Genomic DNA, 27,868 nt, shown 5'->3' with positions numbered 1-27,868 from the left:
GAGAGGCTCGTGGCTCCGGACGAGAACCCGGGCGTCCTACTACCACTGCCGCCCGAACCACCCGGGTCCCCGGCGTTGACCAGCGCCGGGACAGCCGCGGGCCGAGAAGGCCCTTCGGGCCACCGGGGCCCGGGGCTGGCCCAGGGCGCGTCCGGAGCGGCCCGGACTGAGGGGAGGGGCCGGCGCGCTCCCCGCCCCGCCGGCTCCACGGTCCCCGCCCCGAGCGCCAGGCCCCGCCCGCGGTCCGCTCCCCTCAGCCCAGCGCCGCCATGGAGGGCACCGGGGTGCTGCCGTTCGTACGCGGCGTGGATCTCAGCGGCAACGACTTCAAGGTGAGCCTCGGGGCGGCGCCCGGGACCCCCAGCCCGCCCCTCCGCTTCCTGCGCGTCCGGGACCGCGGACGGGCTTGCCCAGACCCCGCCCCGGGCCGACGTCCCAGGCCTCCGCCCGGCGCCCGCGTAGACAGCCCAGGCCGGGCGGGGCGGGAGGGCGGGCGCGCGCAGGGTCCCGGAGCTGCGCCGGGGCGCGCGGGGTCTGCCCACCGGGCCCGGTCCTGGCGCCTGGCCTGGGCAGGCCGGCCGGGGGTCCCGGTCGGAGCTCGAGCTCGCGCCTCCCCAGCCCTCCCCGCCCCTGTGAGGTCACAGCCCAAGCCGGGCCCTGACTCATGGTTGCGCCGCCGGCTCTGCGCTACCGGCACCCGCCACCCGCATCCTGTGTGGTCTTAGGCAAGTCACTTCCCTCTCGGAGCCTTGTTTTTTCGTCCGGTGGAGGGGCTTACATTGAAACCCCTGGAGGCAGGGATTAGTTGTGGAGGGCGTGTTGGGCAGGTGTGCGAGGCCCTGGGTGCCAGTTGTCTGAGCAGCTGCCAAACTGCTGGACCAGGACCGCTGGGTACACCAGCCCAGCCTCGGGGCGGGGCAGTGGTTCCTGAGAACTGAGAATGAGGCTGCAGGGCTGGTGACCAGAGAGAAGGCCCTGAAAGATGGCCTGGTTCCAGGAGGGTCCTCAGGGCTGCAGGTAGAATGAGTGGGCCGACCCCAGCCTGGGTCTGCAGGGTCCAGTGGTCCAGGCAGTGGCTGGGGTCAGGGCAGAGGAGACAGGCCCTTTGTTCCTGTGTGTACTTACACTTGACGCCATGCACACTCCTCTGCCTCTATTCCCACCTTCCTCACCTGGAGTCCCCAAGTGTCCTCTCCAGTCTAGGAGAGTGAGTCACCAGCAGGGAATGTGTAGGAGAGAGGGAGGCCGTAGGGAGAAGGAGCACCAGCCTCCCCAGGCTTCTGGCCACAGGGCTGGGGTCCTGAGGTGGGCATTGGAATCTGGGGGACAAATGGGTGAGTGAACTAATGAATAAGTTATACCTGTGTGGGAGAGGGTGGGGAGCTGGGGCCTCATGCAGGGGGTGGCTGGCAGGGCACAGGTGGGACCTTGGCAGAGGCACAGGGTGCATGCAGTTCAACAGATTGCACAGGCGGGGCTTGGATGCAAGGCAAAGACATTGAGTTGGTCCAACCGCACAGCTGACTGTGGGGTGGAACCTAGAATAAGCCTTTCTGGGCCCAGAATCCAGCAGGAGAGGCAGGTCTTAGGTCAGCAGCCATCCTGATCACCAGTGGGTTCTCAGGACGCTTTTGTCATCAGGGGGCTTTCATCAGCCCCATTCTACGGGTGAGAAAACTGAGACAGAGTGGCTAAGTGATGTGTTTGGGGTCACACTAACTAGAGGTGACTATTGCCCCCCAAAGGCTCCCACGGGCAGTGGGGGCCACAGGGTGGCAGAGCAAGGGTACCATGACCCAGACCAGCCTCACTGTGACATACCCCCAGGGTGGCTACTTCCCTGAGAACGTCAAGGCCATGACTAGCCTGCGATGGCTGAAACTAAACCGCACCGGCCTTTGCTACCTGCCAGAGGAGTTGGCGTCCCTGCAGAAGCTGGTAAGAGGCTTTGGGCAGGCAGGGGAGGGTCCTGGTGGATGGGGCTGGCCAGGTGAGCAGAGCCTGTGCAGGACATTGCCTGTCACAAGCAGAACTGGTGGGGAGGGGATGAGCACCCTATCCCGGGAGGTTTACAAGAAGAGGCTAGGTCTGTGAAGGAGGAAAGGTGCAAGAGTGGACTGGACCTGGGTTGTCGAGGGTGCCTGGGTGGGGCAAGGCTGTGGTGGTGTTTGGGGGCTCTGTGGGAGGGTCCCTGGACAGGGGAAGGCTGCGGTGCCAGTGGGGGCTCTGAGGACGCCCAGCCCACCCTGCTGAGCCTCTGCACCTTATGCCGGCCCAGGAGCACCTGTCGGTGAGCCACAACAACCTAACCACGCTGCACGGGGAGCTGTCCAGCCTGCCATCGCTGCGGGTGAGTGCCGCCCAAGACTGCAGAACTCAGGGTGGGGCCTGGGGGCCAGGCTAGCCCCTCTGTACACCCCGGTGTCAGGGGGGTTGGGGCCAGAGAGCATGCAGTAATGACCTGAGTTGAGCAACGCATAGGAGAAAAGATGAAAAAACCTAAGTCTGATCCATTTTGAACTGCTATGATAGCTGATCCTGGCCAAGCAGCACTCTAGCTATTTCTCAAGGGTCTCTCATGTGATCCCAACCTCCACCAAGTTCACAGATGAGGATACTGAGCACGGAGGCAGGTCACTTGTCTGTGGTTTATCCCCAGTGATAAAGCTGGGGCAGGGCAGAGGAGGTCGTCTGGGTGGGTCAGTCCCCCTGCTGTTCTCCATGGAACCTCCCGTCCTAGATCTTTAGGCCATTCCAATGGTCATTCCCATTTAAGGTTGGAGCCCTGAGATGCAAAGGGCACACCTCTGGACTCAGGTTAAACCTGAGTTCTGCACTTTCCGAGATGGCCCTTCAGTGACCACCATGAAGTGGCAGGGTGTCTCCATGCAGACGTTGGGCAGAGGGAGCCGCAATGGTGGCTCCTGTTTCTCCTTCTGTCTCTTGTGGTCATGGTGCCATCCCCTGGTCTGTTCCCTCCCCCCTGGCCATCCTACACTGACGTCCTGCCCCATGAGAGCCTGAGCAGGTTTCAGCCCTAAGGGCACAGAAAACAGGCTTGCTGTGAGTCTATACTCTGATGCTTTTGGTCCAACCTTCTTCCATCTGTGCCAGAAACTCTGACTCAGAGCTCCATCCCTATCTTGCCCTATGGAACTGGGAGGAAGAGGGGTTATTCCATCAGAAAAAGTTCCCTGTGTTTCTGTGTGCTGGGCTGTGGGGTACATTTGAGTTGGGCTTTGAAGTGTGAATAGGAGTTCACTGGTAGAGTAGAAAGGGCTTGCCAAATAGAGGGACCACAAGCAAAGGCCAGAGTGGGAGAGCACTCAGGACTGGCCTCCCGTGGGCTTACGGAGAAGGTATCCTTCCCTGACCTCTGCTTCTCCTTGGAGTGGAAGCTAGGACTCGTGGACTCTCGTGGTTTATCCCCAGGCCATTGTGGCTCGAGCCAACAGTCTGAAGAACTCAGGAGTCCCTGATGATATCTTCAAGCTGGATGATCTCTCAGTCCTGGTCAGTGGTCACCCACCACCGGGTAGTAAACCCTACTATTCAGTGACCCTCCCCCCACTACCCTGGTCCCTGGGGCCATGGTTTTCCTGTTGTACAAATGAAGGAACTGGAGACGTCCAATGGACAATGCCTTGCCCAAGGTTGCTCAGTTCCCTGACTTAGGCCCCTTCCTCCCAGGGTCCCACTGGCTCCCTTTGGCGTGGAAGCCTCCTCCTCTGCTGCCCTCTCATCACCCATCCCAACCCTTGAGCATGGTGCAGGCCTGGCGGGGTGGGGCCAGCCCTGCCACCCCTGACCCGGCCTCACCCCCTCCCCAGGACTTGAGCTACAACCAGCTGACAGAGTGCCCGCGGGAGCTGGAGAACGCCAAGAACATGCTGGTGCTGAACCTCAGCCACAACAGGTGCCGCGTGCCGGGCTGGGCCGGGGAGGTGGCTGACCCCAGAAGTGGAGTGCAGCCCTGACTGCCGGCCCTCTGCCCACAGCATCGACACCATCCCCAACCAGCTCTTCATCAACCTCACTGACCTGCTGTACCTGGACCTCAGCGAGAACCGCCTGGAGAGCCTGCCCCCCCAGATGCGCCGGCTCGTGCACCTGCAGACGCTTGTGCTCAACGGGAATCCGCTGCTGCATGCCCAGCTCCGGTGGGCGCCCATCCTCCCCACCAGGCCTGGCCTAGTTGGGTCAACACCCACCTGCCTTGCTGGGTGACACCAGGCATCCTGCCTGCCCCGCCCACACCCACCCTCAGGCCCTGCCCCTGGCCTGAGGCAGTGTCTCCCTGCTTCCCCCCACAGGCAGCTCCCGGCACTGACTGCCTTGCAGACCTTGCACCTGCGGAACACACAGCGCACCCAGAGCAACCTGCCCACCAGCCTGGAGGGCCTGAGCCACCTCGCAGGTGGGCGGTTCCCAGGAGCCCTCAGCCCCTTCCTTCCTCACGGAGGAGGCAGCTGAACACTGCTTCCCTAAAAGCCTCTAGGGGGAGGGGTGCCCTCAGGAGGAGGGGTGTGGTTCTGACGTGACCCTGTTCCATCACATGCCTGAGGCCACAGAGCCTGGAGGGGTAGCTAGGCTACACATAGCGTGCTGCCTTGGAGCTTGCTAGGGGCCCCGGCTGACATGCTCACCTGTGCCCAGATGTGGACCTGTCCTGCAACGACCTGTCGAGGGTGCCCGAGTGCCTGTACGCCCTGCCCGGCTTACGGCGCCTCAACCTCAGCAGCAACCAGATCACGGAGCTATCCCTGTGCATTGACCAGTGGGTGCACCTGGAGACCTTGAACCTGTCTCGGAACCAGCTGACCTCACTGCCCGTGTGTGCGGGTCTGGGGAGGGTGGGGCGGCCACAGGCCACGTTGGCACCACCTCTGACCCCGCATCTGCTGTGCCCCCTGCAGTCGGCCATCTGCAAACTGACCAAGCTGAAGAGGCTGTACCTGAACTCCAACATGCTGGACTTTGACGGGCTACCCTCAGGCATCGGCAAGCTGTCCAACCTGGAGGAGTTCATGGCCGCCAACAACAAGCTGGAGCTGATCCCCGAGAGCCTCTGCAGGTACTGGGCTGAGGCGGGGCCTCCCCCGCCCCTGTGGTCTCTGTGCATTGTACAGAACATGAGGGGTTGAGTTGAGTTTGTGGATAAAGACTCCGGGCTCATGCCAGTGGGTTTCCCGAGCGCCCTTCAGGGACAAGGGGCAAGGCCAGAGGGACTGCGCTGCTGCCTTCTTTGGGACGCTGTGCTGCCTTTGCTCCCCAAGGTCACAGCATCCACTAGCATGGTCCCTGGCACTGAGAACAGAGGACCCCCAGCAGCTTCTGAGCTAATTTGAGGGTAGAGTGTGGTTTTTTATGCCCTTTTGCTCATGTCCAGGGGTCTGTGGTTCTCGGAAGGCCATAGTGGAGGATGCTGCCCTGTAGGAGCCACAGAAAGGGCCTCCAGTTACTCAGCCACAAGGAAACTCGCCCTACCCCCACCCTTCTGGGCACTTTGGAGCCAGTTGGTTTCTTTGGTTTTTTTTTTGTTTTGTTTAGACCATTTACATTTTTTGGGGGGGTTTTGTCACACATTGACATGAATTAGCCATGGAGTTACATGTATTCCCCATCCCAATCCCCCCTGCCACCTCCCTCTCCACCTGATTCCTCTGGGTCTTCCCAGTGCACCAGGCCCGAGCACTTGTCTCATGCATCCCACCTGGGCTGGTGATCTGTTACGCTATAGATAATATACGTGCTATTCTTTCAAAACATCCCACCCTCACCTCCTCCCACAGAGTTCAAAAGTCTGTTCTGTACTTCTGTGTCTCTTTTTTTGTTTTGCACATAGGGTTATCATTACCATCTTTCTAAATTCCATATATATGTGTTAGTATGCTGTAATGTTCTTTATTTTTTTTGGAGCCAGTTGGTTTCTTAACTGGCCGGGCTGCTCAGGCCTTCTGGTCCTACCTGCCTCCCCAAGCCACGACTGGAAGGCCCCCCGTCTGCCCACTCCTGAGGCCTGACTATGTCCTCACAGGTGCACAAAACTGAGGAAGCTGGTCCTGAACAAGAACCGCCTGGTGACCCTCCCGGAGGCCATCCACTTCCTGACGGAGATTGAGGTCGGGTGGGCAGCTGGTGCTGGGGGTGGTGAGCAACGGGGTCCTGGGGAGAGGGCAGTAGGGGCTCCCTCTGCCAGTGCAGAGGGGTGGCCAGTGCCAGGGTGGGGAGGGGGTGACCCACATCTGGTATCCACATCACACTCAGCATTGTCACTTAAGCCTCACAGCCAACCTGCGAGGCCACTCTTTGCAGGTGGAGAAGCCAGGCCCACGAGGGCAGCAGGGTTGGGACCTGGGCCCTTTGGCTCTGGTGGTGCAGAGGTAGAGATGGGATTTGGGGGCGCTGAGGGAGAACCAGGGCTCAGTGCTGGCTCTGCTTACCCACGAGGCAGGTCCTGGACGTGCGGGAGAACCCCAGCCTGGTCATGCCCCCCAAGCCTGTGGACCGTGCCGCTGAGTGGTACAACATCGACTTCTCACTGCAGAACCAGCTGCGGCTGGCGGGTGCCTCCCCTGCCACAGTGGCCGCGGCGGCCGCTGGTGAGCATGGGATGCCTCTCTGGGCCTCAGCTTACTCATCTGTAAACTGGGTGGGATGTTCTCTCTGGATAGGGGGTGTGGGGTTGGCCCCTGGTTGGCTGGATACCCTGGGGATGAAGGGGTCGAAGCCAGCCGGGTCAGCCGTGTTCCCCTCCCCTCAGCAGGGAGTGGGCCCAAGGACCCCCTGGCTCGCAAGATGCGGCTTCGGAGGCGCAAGGACTCGGCCCAGGATGACCAGGCCAAGCAGGTGCTGAAGGGCATGTCAGACGTGGCCCAGGAGAAAAACAGAAAGCAAGAGGTAATCCGGCTGGACCAGGGCTCGGCTCTTCTTGGCAGGGACCTAGGCCCAGTGGGAGAGGGGACAAGGGACAGGGCAGAAGGGCTCCGCTCCACCAGAGCTGGGCATGGGCAGAGTCAAGCCAACGTGCCTGCCCTCACCAGGAAAGCACAGAGGCTGGAGCGCCTGGGGGCAAGGTGCGGCGCTGGGACCAGGGCCTGGAGAAGCCGCGCCTTGACTACTCGGAGTTCTTCACCGAGGACGTGGGCCAGCTGCCTGGCCTGACCATCTGGCAGATCGAGAACTTCGTGCCTGTGCTGGTGGAGGAGGACCTCCACGGCAAGTTCTATGAGGCAGACTGCTACATTGTGCTCAAGGTGGGAGTCTGGATGCTACCAGGGGCCGTGGGGGCGTTTCCTGGACCGCTCTGCATGGGGTGGGAGGGGAGAGCTCTGCAGGGCATGGCGGTGCCCCTGGCCACGGGCTGACCCAGACGCTGCCCCGGCCTCCAGACCTTTCTGGATGACAGCGGTTCCCTGAACTGGGAGATCTACTACTGGATCGGCGGGGAGGCCACACTCGACAAGAAGGCTTGCTCTGCCATCCATGCCGTCAACCTGCGCAACTACCTGGGTGCCGAGTGCCGCACGGTGCGCGAGGAGATGGGCGACGAGAGCGAGGAGTTCCTGCAGGTGCGGGGCCGGGGCGGGGCTAACGGATGTGTCCGGTGCAGGGACAGATGGGGTGAGGTCAGAGGAGCGACATGAGACCACCGGTTGGGAGCTGGGTCAGGTGAAAATGAGGGGGCCAGGCTAGTTTGGGAGTCCGCTTGGCTGGGGTGTAGCCAGGAGAGACAGGAAGTTGAAGTAAGAGTTGCAAAGGGACTGGCTACCAAGGAGGTGGGGCCAAGGGCAGGGCCAGAGTCATCCAGCGACCTGGGTCAGTGAGAGATGCTGGCCTGCCACCAGCTGGTTACATGCAGACACCTACACAAGATTTTGGGTACTTTTACCTAAGTTTGCCTTGTTCTGTAAACCTGCTTTGTCCTGTCCCCTGATACACTTGTATCTTACGATGCTGTGTCTTGCATGGGAGCAGATGGGTTCATGGTTGTGTGTATACTTACACCCCAAGTGTGTTTTTGTCTGCAGGCATAGATCTTATATTTTTTAACATTGGCATGGATTCATAGCATCTGATCCATCAGTACACAACTCTGCTTCTCCTGACAGGTGGCATTTGGTGGGGGTAGGGGGCAGCTCAGTGAAAGGTCATACACCCTCTCACAGGTATTTGACAACGACATCTCCTACATTGAGGGTGGAACAGCCAGTGGCTTCTACACTGTGGAGGACACGCACTACGTGACCAGGTGAGGCTTGTGTGTGAGCAGCACTGACCTGGACTTAGTCGGGAAGGAAGGGGGAGGGCATTGGGTTAAATCTGCCCTTGCTCTGGCCCCTAGGATGTACCGTGTGTATGGGAAGAAGAACATCAAGCTGGAGCCGGTGCCTCTCAAGGGGGCCTCCCTGGACCCAAGGTGAGCTCCATGATGTGAGGTGGCGTGCTTGACCCCGTACCTTCTCCCCACCAGTGTGGGGGGACAGAGCTGGGCTCTAGACAAGAGGCCGCCCAGCCCTTGTCCCACATTGCTTGGCAGGAGACCAGGAAGGAGGGATTTGGGGTGAGGTCAGAGGCACTGGGGGAGTTATTGCATGTGGCCCATTGCAGCCCCTCCCACCCCTTCTGTTTAGGTTTGTATTCCTGCTGGACAGAGGGCTGAACATCTACGTGTGGCGAGGGGCCCAGGCCACGCTGAGCAGCACTACCAAGGCCAGGTAAGAGGACTGCACCCTGCCCAGACATCCTGGGTGCTTAGTGCAAAGGAATATGGTCACCTGAGGAGGTATGGGCCTCACTAAGGCTTTGCATCTGCTCTCAGGCTCTTTGCGGAGAAAATTAACAAGAATGAGCGAAAAGGGAAGGCAGAGATCTTGCTGCTGGTACAGGGCCAGGAGCCCCCAGAGTTCTGGGAGGCACTGGGTGGGGAGCCCTCTGAGATCAAGAAGCACGTGCCTGATGACTTTTGGCCACCCCAGCCCAAACTGTATAAGGTGAGCTTCACCAGTGGTCGCTCAGGATATGGGCGGGCCTTGGCACCACTGTGGTGGCTGTAGTCTCATTCTGGATTTTGGTGGGAGAGGGTGCCACCTCCTGGGCAGGAAATGCCAGGGTCTGAGTGGGGCCCTGGAAACTAGCATCAGGCTCTGTGGTTCCAGGAAGGTGGGGCTGGAGAAGAAGGCCGAGAAGCACATGGGTGCCTGGCCTGAGGACCTGGTCTTGACTCTTTGGGTGACAGGAAGATGGGGGTGTTGTGGGTGGGAAAAGGACCAGTTAGAAAATCTGTAAGGACCCAGAGAGGGAAGGCAGGTTTAACAACCTTTCTGCCGGTAGGATTTCCTGGAAAGGAGGTTGGGGTACAGGGAGACTGGTCTGGAGAGGAGTAGGCTGTGGACTTGAACGCAGTGGCCAGCCTCACCAGGGGCTGCTGTGGGTTGGTCTTGTGTTCCCCAGACCCACCCTAGTTAAACCCACCTCTTGCTCCAGGTGGGCCTGGGCCTGGGCTACCTGGAGCTGCCACAGATCAACTACAAGCTCTCCGTGGAACATAAGAAGCGGCCCAAAGTGGAACTGATGCCTCGGATGCGACTGGTGAGACACAGGGATGAGGGCCCCTGGGCCAAGATCCCTCCCTGCTGGCTGACCCTGGCCTTGACCTCCAGCCTCTGGGGCCCCGCAGCTGCAGAGCCTGCTGGACACTCGCTGCGTGTACATCCTGGACTGTTGGTCCGACGTGTTCATCTGGCTTGGCCGCAAGTCCCCACGCCTGGTGCGTGCCGCAGCCCTCAAGCTGGGCCAGGAACTGTGCGGGATGCTCCACCGACCACGCCACGCCATGGTCAGCCGGAGCCTCGAGGGCACCGAGGCGCAGGTGCGAATGAATGCAGCCGCCCTCGGAGGCTTCCTCCCCGAGGTCCTGCAACCGTGTTCTTGCCCTGACGCCCCATGAACGGGTTACAGACTACATACAGCCCTGCACAGCTTCCAGGACTGCTGCCAGCCCAGCCCTGTTCCTACCCGCCCCTCCCACTCCTAGGCCACACCCCTCCAGCCCGCCCTTCCCGGTCCCGCCCCGTTCCAGCTCCCAGGCCCCGCCCTGCTTCGCAGACCCCGCCTCCTCCGGCTGTGATTTCTCAGGTGTTCAAGGCCAAGTTCAAGAACTGGGACGACGTGTTGAGTGTAGACTACACGCGCAACGCAGAGGCCATGCTGCAGGGCCCAGGACTCGCGGGGAAGGTGAAGCGTGACGCCGAGAAGAAGGACCAGATGAAGGCAGACCTCACAGCCCTCTTCCTGCCGCGGCAGCCGCCCATGGCTCTGGCCGAGGTGAGCGCGAGCCCCGGGCTGCAGGGGGGGAGGGCCGGCTGTGCGGTCCCACCGTGACGAGCGGGGTTGTACGCAGGCCGAGCAGCTGATGGAGGAGTGGAATGAGGACCTGGATGGCATGGAGGGCTTCGTGCTCGAGGGCAAGAAGTTCGCTCGGCTGCCAGAGGAGGAGTTCGGCCACTTCTACACGCAGGATTGCTACGTCTTCCTCTGCAGGTGCCCTGCACCCCCCTTACCCGGCCCTCCCCCGGTGCTGGGGCCTCGGTTTAGCCCTGCCCACTGCCTTATGACCTTGCAGGTACTGGGTCCCCGTGGAGTACGAGGAGGAGGAGAAGAAGGAGGAGAAGGCGGGGGCCGAGGACAAGGAGGGTGAGGAGGCAGCAGCCGAGGTGGAGGAGAAGCAGCCTGAGGAGGACTTCCAGTGCATAGTGTACTTCTGGCAAGGCCGCGAGGCCTCCAACATGGGCTGGCTGACCTTCACCTTCAGCCTGCAGAAGAAGTTTGAGAGCCTCTTCCCTGGCAAGCTGGAGGTGTGGGGGCCCTGCCCCAGAGCCGTAGCAGGGTTGGGGGTGGTGTTCCTGGGGAGGCTTGCCCCATTGGGAACAGGGTGGGGGTCCAGGGAGCTGCCCCTGACACTTCCACACCTGCAGGTGGTGCGCATGACGCAGCAGCAGGAGAACCCCAAGTTCCTGTCCCATTTCAAGAGGAAGTTCATTATCCACCGGGGCAAGAGGAAGGCTGCCCAGGGCGCCCTGCAGCCCAGCCTGTACCAGATCCGCACCAACGGCAGCGCCCTCTGCACCCGGTGCCTGGCTGTGGGGCGGGGCGTGCGTGCGCAGGGGGTGGGCCTGGCTGCTCCCTGCTGACCCCTCCCTCACTTTTCCCTCCCCTCTCCCAGGTGCATCCAAATCAACACCGACTCCAGCCTCCTCAACTCGGAGTTCTGCTTCATCCTCAAGGTGGGGTCTCGTGTGGCTGGGACCGAGGGGCAGGGTGGGGAGCAGGGTGGGCCTGACCTGACCTCCTGACACACCCAGGTTCCCTTTGAGAGTGAGGACAACCAGGGAATTGTGTACGCGTGGGTGGGCCGGGCGTCGGACCCCGAAGAGGCCAAGCTGGCAGAGGACATCCTGAACAGCATGTTCGAGGCCTCTTACAGCAAGCAGGTGACCGGGGTTGGGGCGGGTGGTCAGGTGACGGGGGCTCAGGGGGCCAGGCAGGGGGTGGTGACCAGGTGGGGGCAAGCAGTGGGCCCTGAGCTGACCAGCCCTCTACCCCCAGGTCATCAACGAGGGCGAGGAGCCCGAGAACTTCTTCTGGGTGGGCATCGGTGCACAAAAGCCCTATGACGACGATGCTGAGTACATGAAGCACACGCGGCTCTTCCGGTGAGGTCGCCCCGCCACCGCTCCCTGGCCCTCCTTCATCCTGGCCCTGCTGCCATGACCCTCAGCCTCTCCCTGACCCTTGACCTCCCCCAGATGCTCCAACGAGAAGGGTTACTTCGCGGTGACTGAGAAGTGCTCTGACTTCTGCCAGGATGATCTGGCAGATGACGACATCATGCTCTTAGACAACGGCCAAGAGGTGAGACCCCCAACCCTGCCCACGCTGGGAGCCCAACTGTCCCTAAAGAGGCATTCTGAGGCTGGGAGACCATGTCCCCTGCTGTCCCTACAGGTCTACATGTGGGTAGGGTCCCAGACCAGCCAGGTGGAGATCAAGCTGAGCCTGAAGGCCTGCCAGGTGAGCAGGGAGGAGCCAGGGCTGGGCCTGGGGGAGGGGCCGAGGCTGGGGCTGCCCTCACCAACCCCCTGCCCGCCCCCAGGTGTACATCCAGCACATGCGCTCCAAGGAGCACGAGCGGCCCCGCCGCCTGCGCCTCGTGCGCAAGGGCAACGAGCAGCACGCCTTCACCCGCTGCTTCCACGCCTGGAGCACCTTCCGCCAGGCCCTGGCCTAAGGCCACTGCCACTGCACTTCACCCCTATGGAAAGATAAGTGCTCCTGCACCACCAGTGGGGTGAGCCTGACCAGTGTCTCCAGGGCTCTGACAAAGCAGTCTCCCTTCACTCTGAGCTCACGTGTGACTCCCCCTCTTCTGCCAGGGATAAAGCAGGTGTGGCTGCCCTTTAAGAGATATTAAATGCTTTTATTTTCAATATTAAAAATCAGTATTTTTAATTTTAAAACACTAATTTTAACAAAAATGACAGAAAAAAAGTCCCCTAGAGTACAATCTACAGGAAACCCATCCTGACCCCCCCCACACACACACATACACAAGCACACACAGCCAGGCCTCAGTCCTGGTTGCCGAGTGGAGCTCTTACACACACGCTCACACACAGCAGGGGGGTTAAGGGGGTGCTGGCCCAGAAGCAAGTACCAAAATAGTTTTAGAAATGACTGTGGTGCCCGGCACAGGCGTTAGAAAAATACTCTTTGCAAAAGGAGAGGGGGAGGACGGCACATGGCCTGGGAGGTGGTAGCTGTGGGCCCTGCGGCCTCCCGGGTGACCTCTGCCTGCAGGCTGGGCCTGGTGGAGTCCCTGAGGCTCAGGGCCAGGCCGGCAGGCCCCACAGGAGCCTGAAGTTAGCAGGTGCAGGTCTACATGGTGGACTGGGCCCCTGGCTCCAACTCCGAGCAGGGTGGGGGTGACCTGGCAGTTCTGGCCTCCCTAGCAGAGAGAAACAAGATCAGCAGAAGGCCAGGGAGGTCCAACGGGACAGGCAGCCTGGCCACATGTATGCCACCACTCAGTCTCCAGGATGGGGGGCTAGGGTCCTGCAGTGACAGCCTGAACCCCAAGGCTAGGGAGGGGGCAGCAGTGACCCCAGCAACAGAAGGAGCCACAGCATCTTTGTTGGGAGAGGTTGGGGGAGGTACTGACTCAAGGGCACCAGGCCACACACCTGCAGCCTCATTTGATCAGGATGGCGCAGGCTCGAGCCTCCTCTTCTGACAGGTTCCTCAGGTTCTTCTCAGATTCCTCTGGGGAGCTGCAGGGAGGGGCAGCGGTCAGCAGATCTGGGGTCAGGCCCTCCTTGGTCCTTTGTGCCCAGCTGGGGTATGAGGTTGGCTGAAGGGAGGGAAGTTGGGAGTGACCAGCCCCTCCTGTGGACCCAGCTGGCTCCTCACCCCAGGAAATCCTTTACATCCTCCACCGTCATGTCCCCTGTTGTATCCAGTGTGGTGTCAGCACTGGTGGCCGAGTCAATGGACATAGGTGAGAGCATGGCCTCAGCTGGCTCTGGGGTGTCTGCAGGGAGGAAGTGAACAGGGTCCTTCTAGGGCTCCGAGGCCCCGTCCACACTTGACCTGGTCCCACACCAGCCCACGGTGGACCATGGCACCGACCAACCCCTCCCCAGACCCTCTGGGCAGCTGCCTCCTGCGGAGCACCCCCACCACCATGAGACGAGCTGCCCAGCTAATGCAGCCTCCTCACCAGCCCCCTTGCAGATGGGATCGGGGCTTCCATCACAACTCTGTGGGGCCAGGATGATGCCCGGGGTCCCGTTAGCCTGGTTCAGCTTGGGCGACTCTCGGGACCTGTGACTGCAGAGATGGGCTGTGCTGCAGACCGTGGGCAGGCATCTCATGGCTCGAGGGCCAGACCCCCGCCCTCCCATTCCGGAGCCCTGGGGCCAGAGGGATGACCAGAGAGGGCCACCCTGCTCCTTGCTGAGTTGGGGAATGGAATGAGCCCAGCCTTGGTCCCAGTGCTACAACCCCTGGCCAGGGGCTACCCCTTTATGCACCTGACACGTGTGGCATCTCGGGGCCAACGGACGTCCAGACAGCAGAGTGGCTCGGTGATGTTCCGGGCGCTCAAGGAGAAGCGCTCAAACTCCGAGGGGGAGATCAGGTAAAACCCTAGGAGGGGGCGGGAAGCACAGTAAGGGGCCACGTCCCCACCTCCCAGAAGCCCTGACTGCAGCCGCCGGCCCGCCTCACCCTGGCCGTGCCGCGTGAACACGCAGGAGGCGATGCCGCTGATGTCCTCCTTGCGGATGCAGGCATAGTGCACCTGGGGCCGCAGGCCCGGCACCGAGAACACGTGCACATCACCCAGGTTAGTGAGGCAGGCCAGGCAGGTCTCCGTGTAGTCCTCGCAGGCAACACTGGCAAAGGTAGCCAGGGCCACCTTGCGCACGCGGCAGCCCTCGTGGGCTGTCAGCTTGAACTTGGTCTTGGCGCTCACTTTGGGTAGCGTGAACACCTAGAGGTGGGTTGGGAGTGGGTGCTAAGCGGAGCCTGGGCCAGTCCACACCCCAGTGCCCCCAGTCTAACCCGGTCCCACCACCTCCTCCACCCAGCACCACCCACCCTGAGCCACCACCCTGACCACAGCTCCACAGCCCAGAAACCTCCGAGGCCCCTCCACCTGTGGCAAAGCCAGTTACACTGGGTGGTCAAGTTGGAAGCCAGTACCCCACACCACAAGCTCCTGCAGACCACCCAAGGGAGCGCTCAAGGGTCCTGAGGGGCACCAGGGTTCCCCAAGGTGCCTCTGCGACAGCTGGAGGCGCTCAGGAGGTCCCAGTTAGCAGGGATGGATGCAGGCCAAGGGTCTAATGGCATCCAGGAGGCGACAGCTCCAAGGGGTCTCGGAGACTGCTCACCTTGAACTGCTCCTCAGATGCGATGAGCACGGCGTGGCCGCCCTGCATGTCGGGCGCCTGCGCCAGGTCCCGCGAGGCCTCATAGGGCTCCGGCAGGGGACGGCCGCGCCCATCCAGCACCGCAATGGCCACCACAGGGGCACGGTGCATCAGCTGCACCTCCTTGCCCAGCACGGCCTCCACCGCCCGCTCTGGCCGCTTCTCACTGCCCGCTGCTGCCGCTGGCACCTCCAGTGCATAAGCGAACACGGAGCCTGAGTTGGTGCCCGCCCACATGGTGGGGCCGTGGTGGGCCGCTGAGGGGAGACAGGGTGGTGAGGCGGGTGTGTGCCATCCCTCCCCTCTGGTGCCCTGGGACCCTAGACTGGGTCTCTCCTCCTACATCCCCTGGAGACCCCTGCAGGCACAGGAGTGACCTCTAGGGTCCCTCCACAGGCACATCAAACTGGACCCTGACCTCTCAGACCTCTCCCAGCATCCCAGTGACTTGGCCCATCACCAGTCCCAACAAAGACTTGGACTCAGGCCCCACCCGCAGGGCACCCAGGCACCAAGTCCCGGGCTCATCCGGGATGCACACCACACAGTCCGACTCCCTTAGGAAGAGGAAGGCCCTTGAGTTGACAGTGAGCTAAAAAACACTGGGGTGTGGATGGACTGGGCAGTCATACTGTGCGCCCTCAATGGCCTGGTGACCTCAGTAACAATTTTAGTTGGGGTGGGGGGGAGGGGATAACCGAGCAACAAACGAGCAACAAGAAGCCACGCTTCTCATGGAGACAGTGGAACCAAGGTCATGCCCAGCCCCCCGGGGCTGCCAGATGCAGACAGTGGGAAGATCCCCCAGACAAAGGGACCCTCAACAAATGACATCAGAAGTAGGGGGCTCCCCTCCCAGATAAAGAAAGAAAGACGCAGAGATACCACGTGCACATGAGCTGGACGCTGACCCCACCCCAACTCTGAGAAGACATTTCTGAGATGAATGGGGTCACCTGTGGGCCAAGGGTGACAGGGAACCCCAGCCATCAGTATCCATATTCCGGGTTTTGACACAGGCCCTGTGCCAGAAGTGACATCCACCAGACACCCTGAGCTGCCCAGTGACCTTTGTTTCAAATTGTGTTTAAATCGTGTTTAAAAGATACATGATGTATGGAGAACAGCTGGGGAGTCGGTGAGGGGCTGAAATGCCCCATTACCAAGTTAAATTGATCAGCGGTTCATCCATAAACCCCAACACGCCACTGCCCTGGGCAGTACCTGCCAGGGCTCTGCCCACTTGGGGTCAAAACCGGCTCCTCCCAGGCCTGCCCTCTGCTCCAGTCACACTGCCTGGGCGACTCACGTCCATCTAGGCCTTGACACTGTGGTCTGTACTTCCCCAAGATCCTGGGCTCCCTTCTCTGCCCAGGTCTAAGGCCTACCCCACCCACTCACCAGCCTCACCATCGGGTTGTTCCAGAAGCTGCTGGGGGCCAGGGCACCCTGGTGCCAGCACAGGCTGGCACTCCGTAGGCACACAGTGCTTTCCAACCTTCCAGAAGGCACAGGTCCACCCTATCACCCATTTCCCAGAAGACCAAGGACACACCACCCCTGGCTGCCCACCCCGCCCAGTCTCACCATCTCGAAGGAAGGTGTCTGCAAAGTAGAGACAGCGCACAACACCCGAGAGGGAGTCGTCGGCCGAGCGGGGCTCGATGCGGCGCTGCACGGGCGTCACCTCCACATCCTGGGGACCAGCCTGCTCCGCCAGCTGCGCGTTGGCCTCCTGCAACTGGAGGGGCGCAAGGTCGGGCCACCATCCTGCCCTCCGCCCCCATCACCCTGCCCGCCCTGCCTGCCGCCCCACCTTGCTGCCGGCAACCATGCGCTTCTTGCCCGACGCACGGCTCTTGCGGATGCGCCGGAAGGACTGGCGCAGCGACTTCTTGAGCGACTTCACGCGGGACAGTGGCCCCTCCATGGCCAGGGAGTCGCTGGGGTGCAGGGTGCACCTGGGGACGCAGGCCAGCCATCAGGGAAGCACGGGTCCAGCGGCCGAGGGACAGACCTCCCCCAGCGGGGTCCTGCGAGGCCTGCAGTGCCCCCACCTGCACCCCATGAACCTCGGGAGGGACTCGCTCACACCCACCTGGCCAGCACGGGGCTCCTGCACAGGTAGTCAAAGAGGCCAAAGCCGTGACTGGTCCCGAAGGCCACGAGGCCCCACTCAGCGTGGAGCGTGACGGCCGTGACAGCGGCTGGTGGCAGGCACTGGATGAGCGCGCGGGGCTGGAAGCCGGCTGGCCAGGGCAGCGGTCCCAGGCGCGGGCTCAGCCGCTCGTGGCCTTTCCACGTGAAGCCCTCACGGTCCTGCAGCAGGTCCAGGCTGGCCACGCCGACCGCCTGCTCTGCTGGCACGTCACTCAACTCCAGCACCAGCACCTGGGGGGGGGTGGGTGGGCAGTCAGCTTGGAGGACAGGGCGCCCCCACCCCACCTGAGCCAGTGACACATCTGCCAAGGTGCTTCTAGGAGTGTCTGGAGAGCATCCTCTGAATAAGCACTGACTGGTACCCACTGTATACCAGGACCCTCACTGAGCAACACCGTGGCGACCAAGACACGAAGGCCCCGCCCTCCCAGGGTCCACGTAACACGGGTACTCCCGCCCAGGGCCCCAACCCTGTGAGGGTCCCCAAGGCCCCAGCTGGCCTCCCCCATTCCCACCTGTGGGTTTCTGCTGGGCCGACCCCTCTAGCACCCTACTGGACCCGCCAGAAGCCCTCGAGCCCCGCAGCCCTGGCGACACCTCAGCCCCACCTGACCCGCGGTGCCGGCCACCACCATCTGGGCCGTGTACTTGCAGAGCGCCACCTTCTGCACGCCGAGCCGCGGGTCATCACTGTAGGGGTCAAAGCAGCCCACCTGCAGGGGTGGGAGGGGAACTGGTCACAGGGCAGAGCCCAGACCAGGCTCCCCGGGCCGGGAGGGGGTGGGGGGCTCGCACCTTGCGGAAGGGCGGCCAGTCGTCCTCGGCAGCCTGGGCCAGGCTGTCGGCATGCTCACAGTCCGTCTGGAAGAGGCCGGCGGTGCTCAGCTTGTAGAGCGGTCGCAGGGCCACGCCGGAGGCATCCCAGAAGCGCACCGTGCCGTCCTCGTGGCTGCGGAGAGGCAACATCAGGCCCCAGGGCCCCACCCAACCCCTCCACATCCTTTCAGCCAGCAACCACTCACTGGGCACCCAGCACCTAGGCCAAACACTGACTGGACTCCTACTGCATACAGCAAACAGGAAGCATCAACTATATAAGGCAAGCAAGTACTGAGCACCCTACTGTATGCCAGGGCACTGGACCCGGGCCCTTCCCTGCGGAGGATGAGAAGGTGCAGGGATATCACCGGAAATGAGAAGGGGTGTGCAACAGTGACAGGGGACAGAGGCCCACAGGGGTCCTACCCCCGGGGGCCTCCTGAACACCTGACCAGAGATGCCCCCAGAACAGAGGGGCGTGCTGGGGCAGGAGCAGGAAACCTGGGGAGGCCAGAAGGAAGCTGGGGGGGGGGGGGGCAGATGAATCTGGGGTGCAGCCCAGGACACAGCTACAGAGCCCAGGTCAGGGCCCCTGGGCGGCGGTGGCAGCCCAGAGCCAGGGCGGGAGAAGCTGAGAGTCTGCAGGCTGGTTGGGACACCTCCAGAGGCCTGAGGGTCCCGGCACAGGCAGACGGCAGGGGCTGGGCAAGAAGGTGGGGCCTGAGTCACCAGGCACGTCGGCGCCCGCCAGGCCCAGGCTGGGCTCTCCGGCACCTGCCCTGGGCAGCTCGGCGTGGGCTGGCCCAGATTTTCCGGTCCCGGGGCAGGCTGAGTGGGTGGAGCTCAGTTTCATCAAGAAGGAGGGCTGGGCCTTAAAGCAGAGTCTAGGGAGGCTTCACCTGGTGCACCCGGTGGAAGGTGACCTGGTCCCACCAGGGGCCAGGCCTGAGTCAGTGGGCAGGTCAGCACCCGCCAGGCCCAGGACAGCCCTTCTCACACCCGCGCAGGTGGCACCAGACCCTGCTCGCCCACACACACATGCTCACACGCCCGTCACAACTGGGCTGAAGAGGTGTCACCTACCCGGTCAGCAGCAGGCCTCGCTGGGATGGCTCCTGAGCCAGGTTCCGGCCCCCAGTGATGGGCCAGCTCTGGGGGATGGAGAGGGGTGTAAGCAGAAGCCACACCAGGCGCCATGTGCAGGACGCAGAGGCCCTGCAGGCATCCTACCCACACCTGCCACATCCCCTCCTTGGGCGCAGCCTGTAGTGCACTCCCGAGGGACCGCCTCCTCCGCCCCTGGCACACACCGATGCCCCGGAGGCTGGCTGGGGGCTCTGCTGCTCGCCGGCGCTCAGGATGCGGGCCCACAGCTTGGCAGGGACATTGGCGACATGGGCCGAGCAGGTGATGGCAGACGAGTGCAGGGGGGCCAGGTATGGGGCGGGCACAGCTGGCCAGCCGGGCGTCTTCAGGTCCAGCACCACCAGCTCCTCTTCGAGCAGCACTGCAAGGGCCTGCGGCTCGTCGAACTCTGCGGGACGGGGTGGGTGAGTGCAGCCAGAGACGCGCGGGGGCCAGGTCGGGGGGCGATGGGGGCACGGCGGGAACGCACCATCCTCGGGCCGCGTGCTATGCACCGTGAAGAAGTCGATGACACGGGAGGTGAAGTCCAGTGTCACCAGGGTTTCGGCCTGGAGCACGCTCACGCAGTGGCGGTCACCATAGCTGGCGCGGGGCATGCCACCACTGAAGATGACGAAGTGCTTGCTACTCAGGGTGAGGAAGCCGTGTGAGTAGCTGGTGGGGCTCCAGGAGAGCCTCCCCCCACAACCCTGCCCCCAGGCAGGCCTCACCTACCCAGACGCACAGCTTCGCCACAGGACCTTGTTGATGGCTTTGCAGGGGAAGGGTCCTGTGGGGGGACAGTGTTGGCCTCACTTGCAGGCTCTCAGGCAGGGACCTGAGGGCCCTGGATCGCATTTCTCGCCACTGCCCCATCCCCCTCCTGCTTCCATCGTCCCCACCAGGCGGCTGTTGCCTGCATCCCAAGGGGAAGGCATGCTACCCAACGTGGGGCAGGGGAGTGGTCTCACCTTTGGCTTGGCCCTGCCACCTTCCACACATCCCCCGTGAAGTTCCCCCACCAAGGCCAGTCAGAGTTTGGGGTCACAGCCAACCTTACACAGGTCCCCCACACTCACCATAGGGCGTGGTGGCCACCGTGGGCTGCGCCGTTGGGAAGTCACCAGTGTCCGCGGCCCAGATGGCGTAGCTGCCATCACTGTGCGAGCTGACCACCGTGTGGCCACTGCGCTCCCAGCACACACTCTCCAGCTGCTGTGGGGCGGGGGACAGGCATGAGCTTGGCGGCTGTGAGCAGAGGCCCCGGGTGGCCACCAGCCGCACCCACACACCTGGTTCCCCAGGAAGATGCGCTCGGCACAGCGAGCGGCCTGGTTCCAGATGACCAGCAGGCCCCGGCTGTAGCCGATGAGGATCTTGGTGGGGTCCCGCAGGTGTCCCTGGAGTGACTCCACGGGGCCCAGCGCCTTCCCACACCGGTAGTCATCAGGCACGCTGCGGACAGCAGAGGGAGAAAGTGGGCGGGATGGCTGGTGGCGGGGACGGGGGGCTGGTGGAGGGGGCACAGGGAAGCTGGGTGGCCTCTCACCTTCGCAGAACCTCGTCTGGGCCCAAGGTCTGCCCCTCGAGCAGTGTCAGGGTGGGAACATCCAGGAAGAAGATGCTTCCGCCCTCCGTGCCCAGGGCAGCCATGTCACCCGCAGCTACCAGCAGGACCACTGTGATGTGGGAGAGGCTGGGCAGGCCGCTGTGGGCCCGAGGGGAAGCAGGTGAGGGGGGGAGCCCACACACCTGCTGGGGAGGGCACAGGGGCCCAGGAGTGTCAGCTCACTACAGCCCCTCTGGTCTTGCTGGGCCCTGGTCGTGAAGGGGGCTGGTGCCCCGGAAGGCCACGGTGGTGGCTGCAGACACCGTAACCAGCTCTCTCAATTATTCACCAGATGTCGGTGGGGAAAGGGATAAAAATAGGTCCCCAGGTCTTGGAGACAGGCCCTGGAGCTCCTCCCCCTACCCAGAGGGGATGGTGGCAAGAACCAGGCTCCGACTGGGCAGGGACCACAAGCTCCAGGACTCTGCCTCTGAACCCCACCAGGAAGCCCCATGCCTTAAGACATCTCCCTGACCCTGAAGGGGGCCCCCAATCACTCCCCGACAGGATCTCGAACACCCTGGATCCACACTGCATCCAAGCCCAAGCGGGACAAGCCTGTTTCTGAGCTGGATGGACATCTTGTGACTTGGTCAGACTTGCCACAGCCATTCCAACAAGGGCTTGCGGGCCAGGAACCGCAAGGCCCCTTACTCTCCCCCTGAGGGCTGAAGCCCATGCTGTTGCCCCTGGGGCATCCTGCCAGCACCTCACAGCCCAGGGAGACCCTCCTTGTTCTGACCTGCCCTCTCCTCCCCGCACAGTAGGGCTTATCTTCCCACCCCTGTTCAAGGGTCTGGAGGACTGGTGCTGAGGTCAGTTCCTGCTCCAGATGCCCCCCTCGCTGCAGGGGCACAGGGCCACTCTCCAGGCTCTGGGACACACCCTCCCCACCCCCGGGCCTCCCGGGCCCCGGCAGTGCCAGGGCACAGACCCTCCCTGCTGACCCTGGGCTCACCTGGGACTCCCGTCTGACACCCACAAAGTCCACAGAGCAGCTCTCTGGACCCAGGCCCAGCCCGACGTGCACCACCCTGCCCCAAGTCCCAGCCCTGGGGCAGCTTCCGTCCCCACTGCACCTTCACAGGCCCCCCACTACATCTGGCAGCCACAGGCGGCCAAGCCCCTCGGTACCTGGCACCGTCAAAGCCAGGCCGACTCGGTGCCTGGAATCGTAGGGTTTCCTCCAGGTGGGCACAGCCGTCATGGTGGACGATCTCCCACAGGTGGAGGCTGTCGTCATCCAGCAGGGTCAGGACTCGACCCTGGCGGGTGAGTAAGACCAGGGCTGAGCTGACTGGGGTCGGGGGCGGGGCAGGGGGTTTCTGGGGGCCGGCAGCGGGGCCGAGGCTCACCTGACCAGGCAGGAAATGCATCTGGGTGACAGTGGCTGCATCTCGGTGCAGGCCCGTGAACTCCACGCCAGGAGCACCATAGCTGAGGGTGACGAGTCAAGGGTGGAAAGCAGGCACAGGCCAAGACACCAACACCAGGGATCACCTAGCCCCTCCTCCCCAGGACCACTGCAACGGGCCTCTGGTGACACAGTGTGGGGGGGGGGTCGGGTCACAAAACCCCTCCTCCTCAGAACCATTGCATCAGGCCCCTGGTGACACGGAGAGGGGTGTCACCTAGCCCTGTCCAGGGGTCCTCGCAGGTCTGGGGACTCCTCTTCAAAACAAGCACTGTACTCAGGATGCAGACCCATTCGGTCCTGCAAGTCAGTGCTCCGTATGGTCTTCCCTTCCTCATCTGTAAAACCAGCCAGTGACTTGCTTGCCTGCCTCCTGAGGCAGACACAGGACACCCAAGAACGCAAGCTGTCCCAGCACACCCAGCCCAGGCCCAGTTCATGGTTCTATGTCAGGGTCACAGGTCTGTGGGTGCAGAGCTGGCCTGGCACATCAGCATCATGGGCAGAGATGCCAGGCCAGGCTCAGGAAGCCCAGGGCAGAGCAGAGTCCAGGCTGCCTCTCCACAACCACAGGCCGCTGCCAACCGAAGGCCAGGAAACCCATGTCCTTGTGGGGCTGGCAGCCCCCACTGAGTGGGGAGAGGCCCCAGGGGCTTGGAGAGGTGGATGCCTGGCTACAAGTGCCTGGTGTGAGTGCCAGCGTCCCAGCAACCTCAGGCTTCACTGTGGACAGCAGGCTGAGGGGCCCCAGGGAGGGGGGGACTAGGCTGGGGTCAGCAACGTTGCTGGGAGACAAGGCAGGAGCCGTTGCCTGGAGCTGGAGCCGGGAGAACACAGAAGAGGGGACAAAAGAGGGGCAGGAGTGCTGGGCGGGAACCAGGTCGCCAGGGAGACAGGCCAGACTGGGGGGTGGGATGGCCCCTGTGGCCAGCCTCAGTTTCCTAGCCCAGGGCACGGGTAGGAGTGGTCTGGGGGGCGGGGGGCTCGTCCTCCTCTGAGGCCGTCTGGTCACCCATCCTTTGTCAGCATGAGGGGCTGGTGCACAAGAAAGACTCTGCCACCGGCAGAGACACTGTGCCAGGGAGAAGGGGCCATGGGACCACGGCTCCCACAGGCATGACGGCAGCCAGAGGCAGGAGCAGCAGGCAGGGAGGGGACTCCTGGGCAGGCAGCGGCCCGACTCAGACGACCAGGGCACTGTCCCCTCCCTGTCTCACCGATGCCTCAGGGTCCACGGAAGAGGAGGGGGCACCTAGACCCAGCCCCTCTCCCTGGTCCCTGGCACTGGCAAACTCAAAATTGCCCGGCCAGTGCCCTGAGTCCCGGATGGGGAGACCCCATCCGCCCCTGTAGTGGCCAGCCAGACCCTGCACCTGGGCCCCACCTGGGGGGCTCACCTCATGCAGTGGGGGTGGGCTGCTCCACAGCAGGAAGGAGGCATCCAGCTGCCAGCCTCCCCCCACCACCCCCCCCCCGTCCCCCACCCCCCCAGCCAGAGCTCTCAGGAAAATGGCCCTTTGTGCGGCTCACAGGCCCATTGTGCGGGGCCAGCATCCAGGTGGGGGCCGCGCCGCGCTCGCCACGCCGAGCCTGGCACTGCCCCCAACCCTCAGCTGGACACACATGTCTTCAGGCTGGCACATGTGTGTGCACCCGGTTCCCAGGGCAAGGTCTGAGGTGACCCTGGTCCTCCCGCCACCCTTGCTAGGGACCGTGTGCTGCCAGTCCTGGCCCACCTCCCCAGTCACAGCTGCTGGGACAACGGGAGGGTTGCCGAAGTAACTGGCTGCAGCAATAGGCAGCTGTGAACCCCTTCGTCTCTGAGGCTCTGCCTCAGGGCAGCAGCTGCACAACCGCCACCAGGGGCCCGGCCCAGGCGCTCCGCACATTAGCCACGACCCCAAAGGATACATCTTGACGGCCCCAGACCGGGTGCCGATGGCCATGATACGAAGCTCAGGGTCAAAGGCCAGCGCACTGGGCTGGTTGGGGAAGCCATGCTCCACAGTCTGCAGGGAGGCGGGGGTATCTACAAGGCACAACTCCCACCCGAGGCCCACCCAAGGCAGTCTCCAGCTCTGTCCCTGCTGCATGCCCAGCCCCCTGACCTCAACATCCTCAGCTGCGAGATGGATGATCACACCTCCAGCGGGTGAGGAAGGGCCTGAGCCCTGGTCCCACCAGAGGCCTTCCCAGTCAAGGCCCGTCCCACTTGACACTTGGGTCCATGACAACAAACAGAACAGGGCTCACAAGGGAGGATGCATGGGCACAGACGCAAACCCCAGCTGCCCCATGGGGTGGGCTCCGCACCCCACTCACCCAGGCAGACTGAAGCAGGGTGCAGTCCGTGGTACCCCCACACACAGGTTCCGCATGGCGGTCAGAGACCAACACCCAAGGTTGGCTAGGCAGAGGCTCTTGACTCCCCCGAACTAGGGCTGCTCCCCACTCCCAGCCCCCGAGACAGGAAGAGGGGGGCCCAGACAGAAGGTGCTTTCTGCCCAGTCCCTGAAGGTGTCATGCACCTCCCAGACTCAGGTTCCAACCTGGAAACTGGGGGACATGGTTCCCACTCATTCCTGGTCAGGGTAGTAGGCAGTGCTACACACTGAGGGTGTCAGTGGAACAGTTCCCACCGAGTCCCCTGCTCCTGGCAAAGCCCTAGTTCCCCCACCCGCCCACTGACACAAGGAGCCCCTAGTCAACCCCGAGGCCTGGTTAGGAGCTCTCCCCGGAAGCCTGCACCCCTGGGTCCCCAGCCCCCAATACCAAGGTGGGATACCACATGTGGCTGCCAGTTCCTCCTGACCACTGCGTCATCAACACACAGGTTTTATAAGAACCCCTAGTTCCCTGAGGCCTGTGTCTTCCTCCAGCCCCAGCCCATCCAGACAAGGACTGAGTCGTCTGAGCAACTGGCTCGGCCTTGGGCAAGTCACAGCACTGTCCGAGCCTCAGCTTCCCATCCAGGCACCGGGGAGCCCACCTGAGGACAGAGTGGACCACTGGACTGGGGGGGATGGCAAACACTGGCACCGCTGTGCCCACACTGGACCTGACCAGGTCCTGCGGCCTGCTCTGTTCAGGACCCTCGGGGACCCCCAGCTCACTCCTAGTCAAAGCCAAGTCCTTACCACCTGGCCCTCTCCGACCTCCCTTCCATGGACCCCTGGCTGCTGGCCTTCCGCTCTCCTCCAGTCCACTATGGAAGCTTCCTGCCTCAGGACCTGCACACCCACCACAGTCCCTCTACCTGGCATGTGCCCTCCCCACTGTGAAGCCTTCCCCCAGCTCAGGAGACAACCGCTGGCTCAGCAGCTGCCCCTCTACACCCTCACCTGCCTGCCCTCCTCCACAGCACTGACCACCAGCCCAGCTACTGCCAGCTGCACACCCTACTCCCTGTTTCGTCTTCTCACTGTCTCCCCAGCTAGGACACTGGCCCCCCAAGGCAGTGTGTGTGGAGATGACACAGAGTGGACTCACAACAGGCAACCAGGGGCAGGGCTGGGATTTGGACTCAAGACAGCCCAAAGTCCTCACTCACCCTGACCACCCTCCACCCCCAGCCACTTGGGAATCTGAGGCTTTTTGTTTTTGCTTGTTGGTGTTGCCACACGGCATGTGGGATCTTAGTTCCTGGACCAGGGATCGAACCCGAGCCCCAGGAAGTGGAAGCACAGTCTTCACCACTGGACCACCAGGGAAGTCCCTGGGACCTATTTTCTAGTGATCACCTGCCAGTCCCTCTAGTGACCCTCAGCCTAAGTTCACCCCCCTCCTAACACTGCTGCCCACTCAGAATGGGGCCTTGCCCGCCTTAGCAGGGAGCCCAGCTTCTGCCACCAGAGGCCAGATGGGGGAGCACCTCCCCTCCACCTTTCTGGGGCCCCCCGCTTCACACCTCGACTCCCTGGCTGAGGAAGTGACACCTTAGCACGACACCTGCCCCACAACGCTGTCCTCTCACCTCCAGGGGCTTACCCTCAGTCACTCAGCATAGGAAGGGGCCACCTGGGAACCCCTGGGCACTAGCCTCCCCTCTGGGCCCCTTGGCCACCAAGCCCAAGGATCCTAGCACCCTCTATTGGCACCTGGGAAACCCTGCCTGCCCTAAGAAATGTCCCGGCCTCGGCCAGTGCAGGAGCAGCGCCCAAAGAGTGTCTCCCTGGACCAGGGTCTCCTGGCTGCCGCTCAGGACCTACAGCAGCCCCTCCAAGGGGCCCTGGCTTCTCAAGGCTGAAGTCAAATCCCACTGACAAGGGTACACAGAGACCAAGCGCCCGCTCACTCTGTCTCTGGCCAGCTCGGCAGAGCTGAACCTCAGTTTTCTCACCCGCATGTGAGCGTTAACGACTCGAAGCCCAAAGAGCAGCAAGGGGGCATGTGATCAGAGGGCTTGGGTGTAAAACTGAGGCCAGAAGTGACACCCCTGGGGGTAGTTAGCAAGGGACAGGCCGGGCCTCTCTCAAACACACACCAGCGCAGGGAGGCGGGGCTGGAGGCAGCCCCTTTCCCGTGGCCCCTCTGGCCCTACCCAGGAAAGAAAGGAAGGAGCAGCCCTCCGCCCCCACCTCCGCCAAGGCTCCAGAAGCGGTGGGTCTGCTGCCCCCCGCGACAGAGTCTGCAGCAGGGAAGACAGTGGCCCCATTTCATCGCAAGGGAAACTGAGACCCCAGGATTCGAAGTGCAGTTGGTTACACGGCCAGGCATCCCCCCTGGAGCCCCGGGCAGGCCGGGCACAGCTCAGGCGGGAGTCCCAGGCAGAGGGGGAAGGGAGGAAAGGAACCGGGAAGGGATTTCCCAGCCCCACCCCCCAATATCTTCCCCCACTCAGCACTCCTCCCCACCGGCCTGGGTACGAAAGCAAAACAATTCGGGCCCTAGGGCTGCGCTGGGGCGCCGAGGTCCCCAAGAAAGAGATAAAGAGGCAGCGAGTGGAGCCAGAGCGAGAGTTGAGAGCCGCACGGAGGCGGAGAGGCCCCTCGGGGAGACGGCAGCGAACTCCGAGGCGCGGAGACAGGAGCGGAGGAGCGGAGGGCAGGGATGCAGGCGCGCGGCTCCGGCAGAGCTGAGCTTGGCGGCCCGGCCCGGCGTGCGCCCCCTCCCCCGGCCCGACGTGGCTCCGGCCAGGCCCCCGCCCCCGCCCCCAGCCAGCTGCCCCCGGCCCGCCGCCGCACCTTATGGAAGGCGAAGAGCTCCTGCTTGAGCTTCTCGCGCTGCGGGTCTGCGCCCTGCCTGCGGAACCGAAACTTCATCATCTTGCGCCCGGCCGCCCGCCGCCGCCCGCAGGATGCGCCGCGCGGCCCCGCCGGTCCTGAGGCGCGGGCGGGCGGGAGCCAGGCGCGGGCGCGGCGGGGCGGGGCCTGCACGGGGCGGGGCCGTCCGACGGACGCGCCGCTCGGCCAATGGACGACCCTCACGCAGCCCACCCCCGCCCCTGCCTGGCACTCAGTGGGCGCCCGCGAGCACGCCCCGCCGCGCGTGCGCCGCGGGCGGGGCCTGCCGGGACTTGTAGTCCGCAAAGCGGGGCTTCGGCGTGGACTGCTGGGGACTGGTTTTTGAGCGGCAGCGCGCGTTCCCCAACGCGGAGGAGGTTTTTCCCTTCCTGCCAGGAACTAGCGATGAGCACACCCAGGTTATGAGGCAGCCCTGTCCCGAAAGCCAGGAAAGCTCTGACCCGGGCGACTCCCTAGCCCCCAGCCTCAGTTTCCCCATCTGCGCTATTGGCCCGGTGATTGCTCA

General features: G+C 63.1%; 2 protein-coding genes across 5 annotated transcripts; one reads left to right on the top strand and one right to left on the bottom strand.

Annotated features, from left to right (window-relative positions):
- Positions 1-123: 123 nt before the first annotated feature.
- Positions 124-12,497, top strand: FLII (FLII actin remodeling protein). Of its 2 annotated transcripts, none has more exons than XM_065910737.1 (30): positions 124-332; positions 1,828-1,938; positions 2,279-2,350; positions 3,433-3,513; positions 3,831-3,916; positions 3,999-4,160; positions 4,314-4,417; positions 4,657-4,832; positions 4,917-5,074; positions 6,038-6,122; positions 6,455-6,602; positions 6,767-6,900; positions 7,044-7,256; positions 7,392-7,571; positions 8,169-8,251; positions 8,345-8,419; positions 8,634-8,717; positions 8,822-8,993; positions 9,487-9,591; positions 9,680-9,871; positions 10,138-10,326; positions 10,403-10,542; positions 10,625-10,856; positions 10,977-11,131; positions 11,225-11,285; positions 11,364-11,492; positions 11,608-11,714; positions 11,808-11,913; positions 12,007-12,072; positions 12,155-12,497. In XM_065910737.1, exons 1-30 carry the CDS (start codon positions 270-272, stop codon positions 12,287-12,289), a joined length of 3,804 nt encoding a protein of 1,267 aa, XP_065766809.1. In that variant the 5' UTR covers positions 124-269; the 3' UTR covers positions 12,290-12,497. The 2 variants fall into 2 exon arrangements, with proteins under 2 accessions (XP_065766809.1, XP_065766808.1); XM_065910736.1 differs by having other exon boundaries at positions 6,764-6,900.
- Positions 12,479-27,456, bottom strand: LLGL1 (LLGL scribble cell polarity complex component 1). Of its 3 annotated transcripts, none has more exons than XM_065910740.1 (23): positions 27,304-27,456; positions 24,032-24,129; positions 22,062-22,143; positions 21,841-21,971; positions 20,647-20,805; positions 20,390-20,552; positions 20,177-20,312; positions 19,833-19,887; positions 19,588-19,742; positions 19,283-19,506; positions 19,056-19,123; positions 17,949-18,102; positions 17,762-17,866; positions 17,092-17,384; positions 16,810-16,954; positions 16,581-16,734; positions 14,955-15,250; positions 14,287-14,551; positions 14,091-14,205; positions 13,778-13,887; positions 13,468-13,588; positions 13,242-13,328; positions 12,479-13,006 (listed from the first exon to the last, which is right to left on the bottom strand). In XM_065910740.1, exons 1-22 carry the CDS (start codon positions 27,382-27,384, stop codon positions 13,250-13,252), a joined length of 3,189 nt encoding a protein of 1,062 aa, XP_065766812.1. In that variant the 5' UTR covers positions 27,385-27,456; the 3' UTR covers positions 12,479-13,006; positions 13,242-13,249. The 3 variants fall into 3 exon arrangements, with proteins under 3 accessions (XP_065766812.1, XP_065766813.1, XP_065766811.1); XM_065910741.1 differs by having other exon boundaries at positions 13,778-13,881; XM_065910739.1 differs by having other exon boundaries at positions 14,091-14,551.
- Positions 27,457-27,868: the final 412 nt, after the last annotated feature.

The sequence above is a fragment of the Muntiacus reevesi genome, chromosome 18 (assembly GCF_963930625.1).
Source record: "Muntiacus reevesi chromosome 18, mMunRee1.1, whole genome shotgun sequence".
Taxonomy (NCBI): Eukaryota; Metazoa; Chordata; class Mammalia; order Artiodactyla; family Cervidae; genus Muntiacus; species Muntiacus reevesi.
Note: the sequence above shows the minus strand (reverse complement) of the source record. Positions and strands in the feature narration are given on the sequence as shown.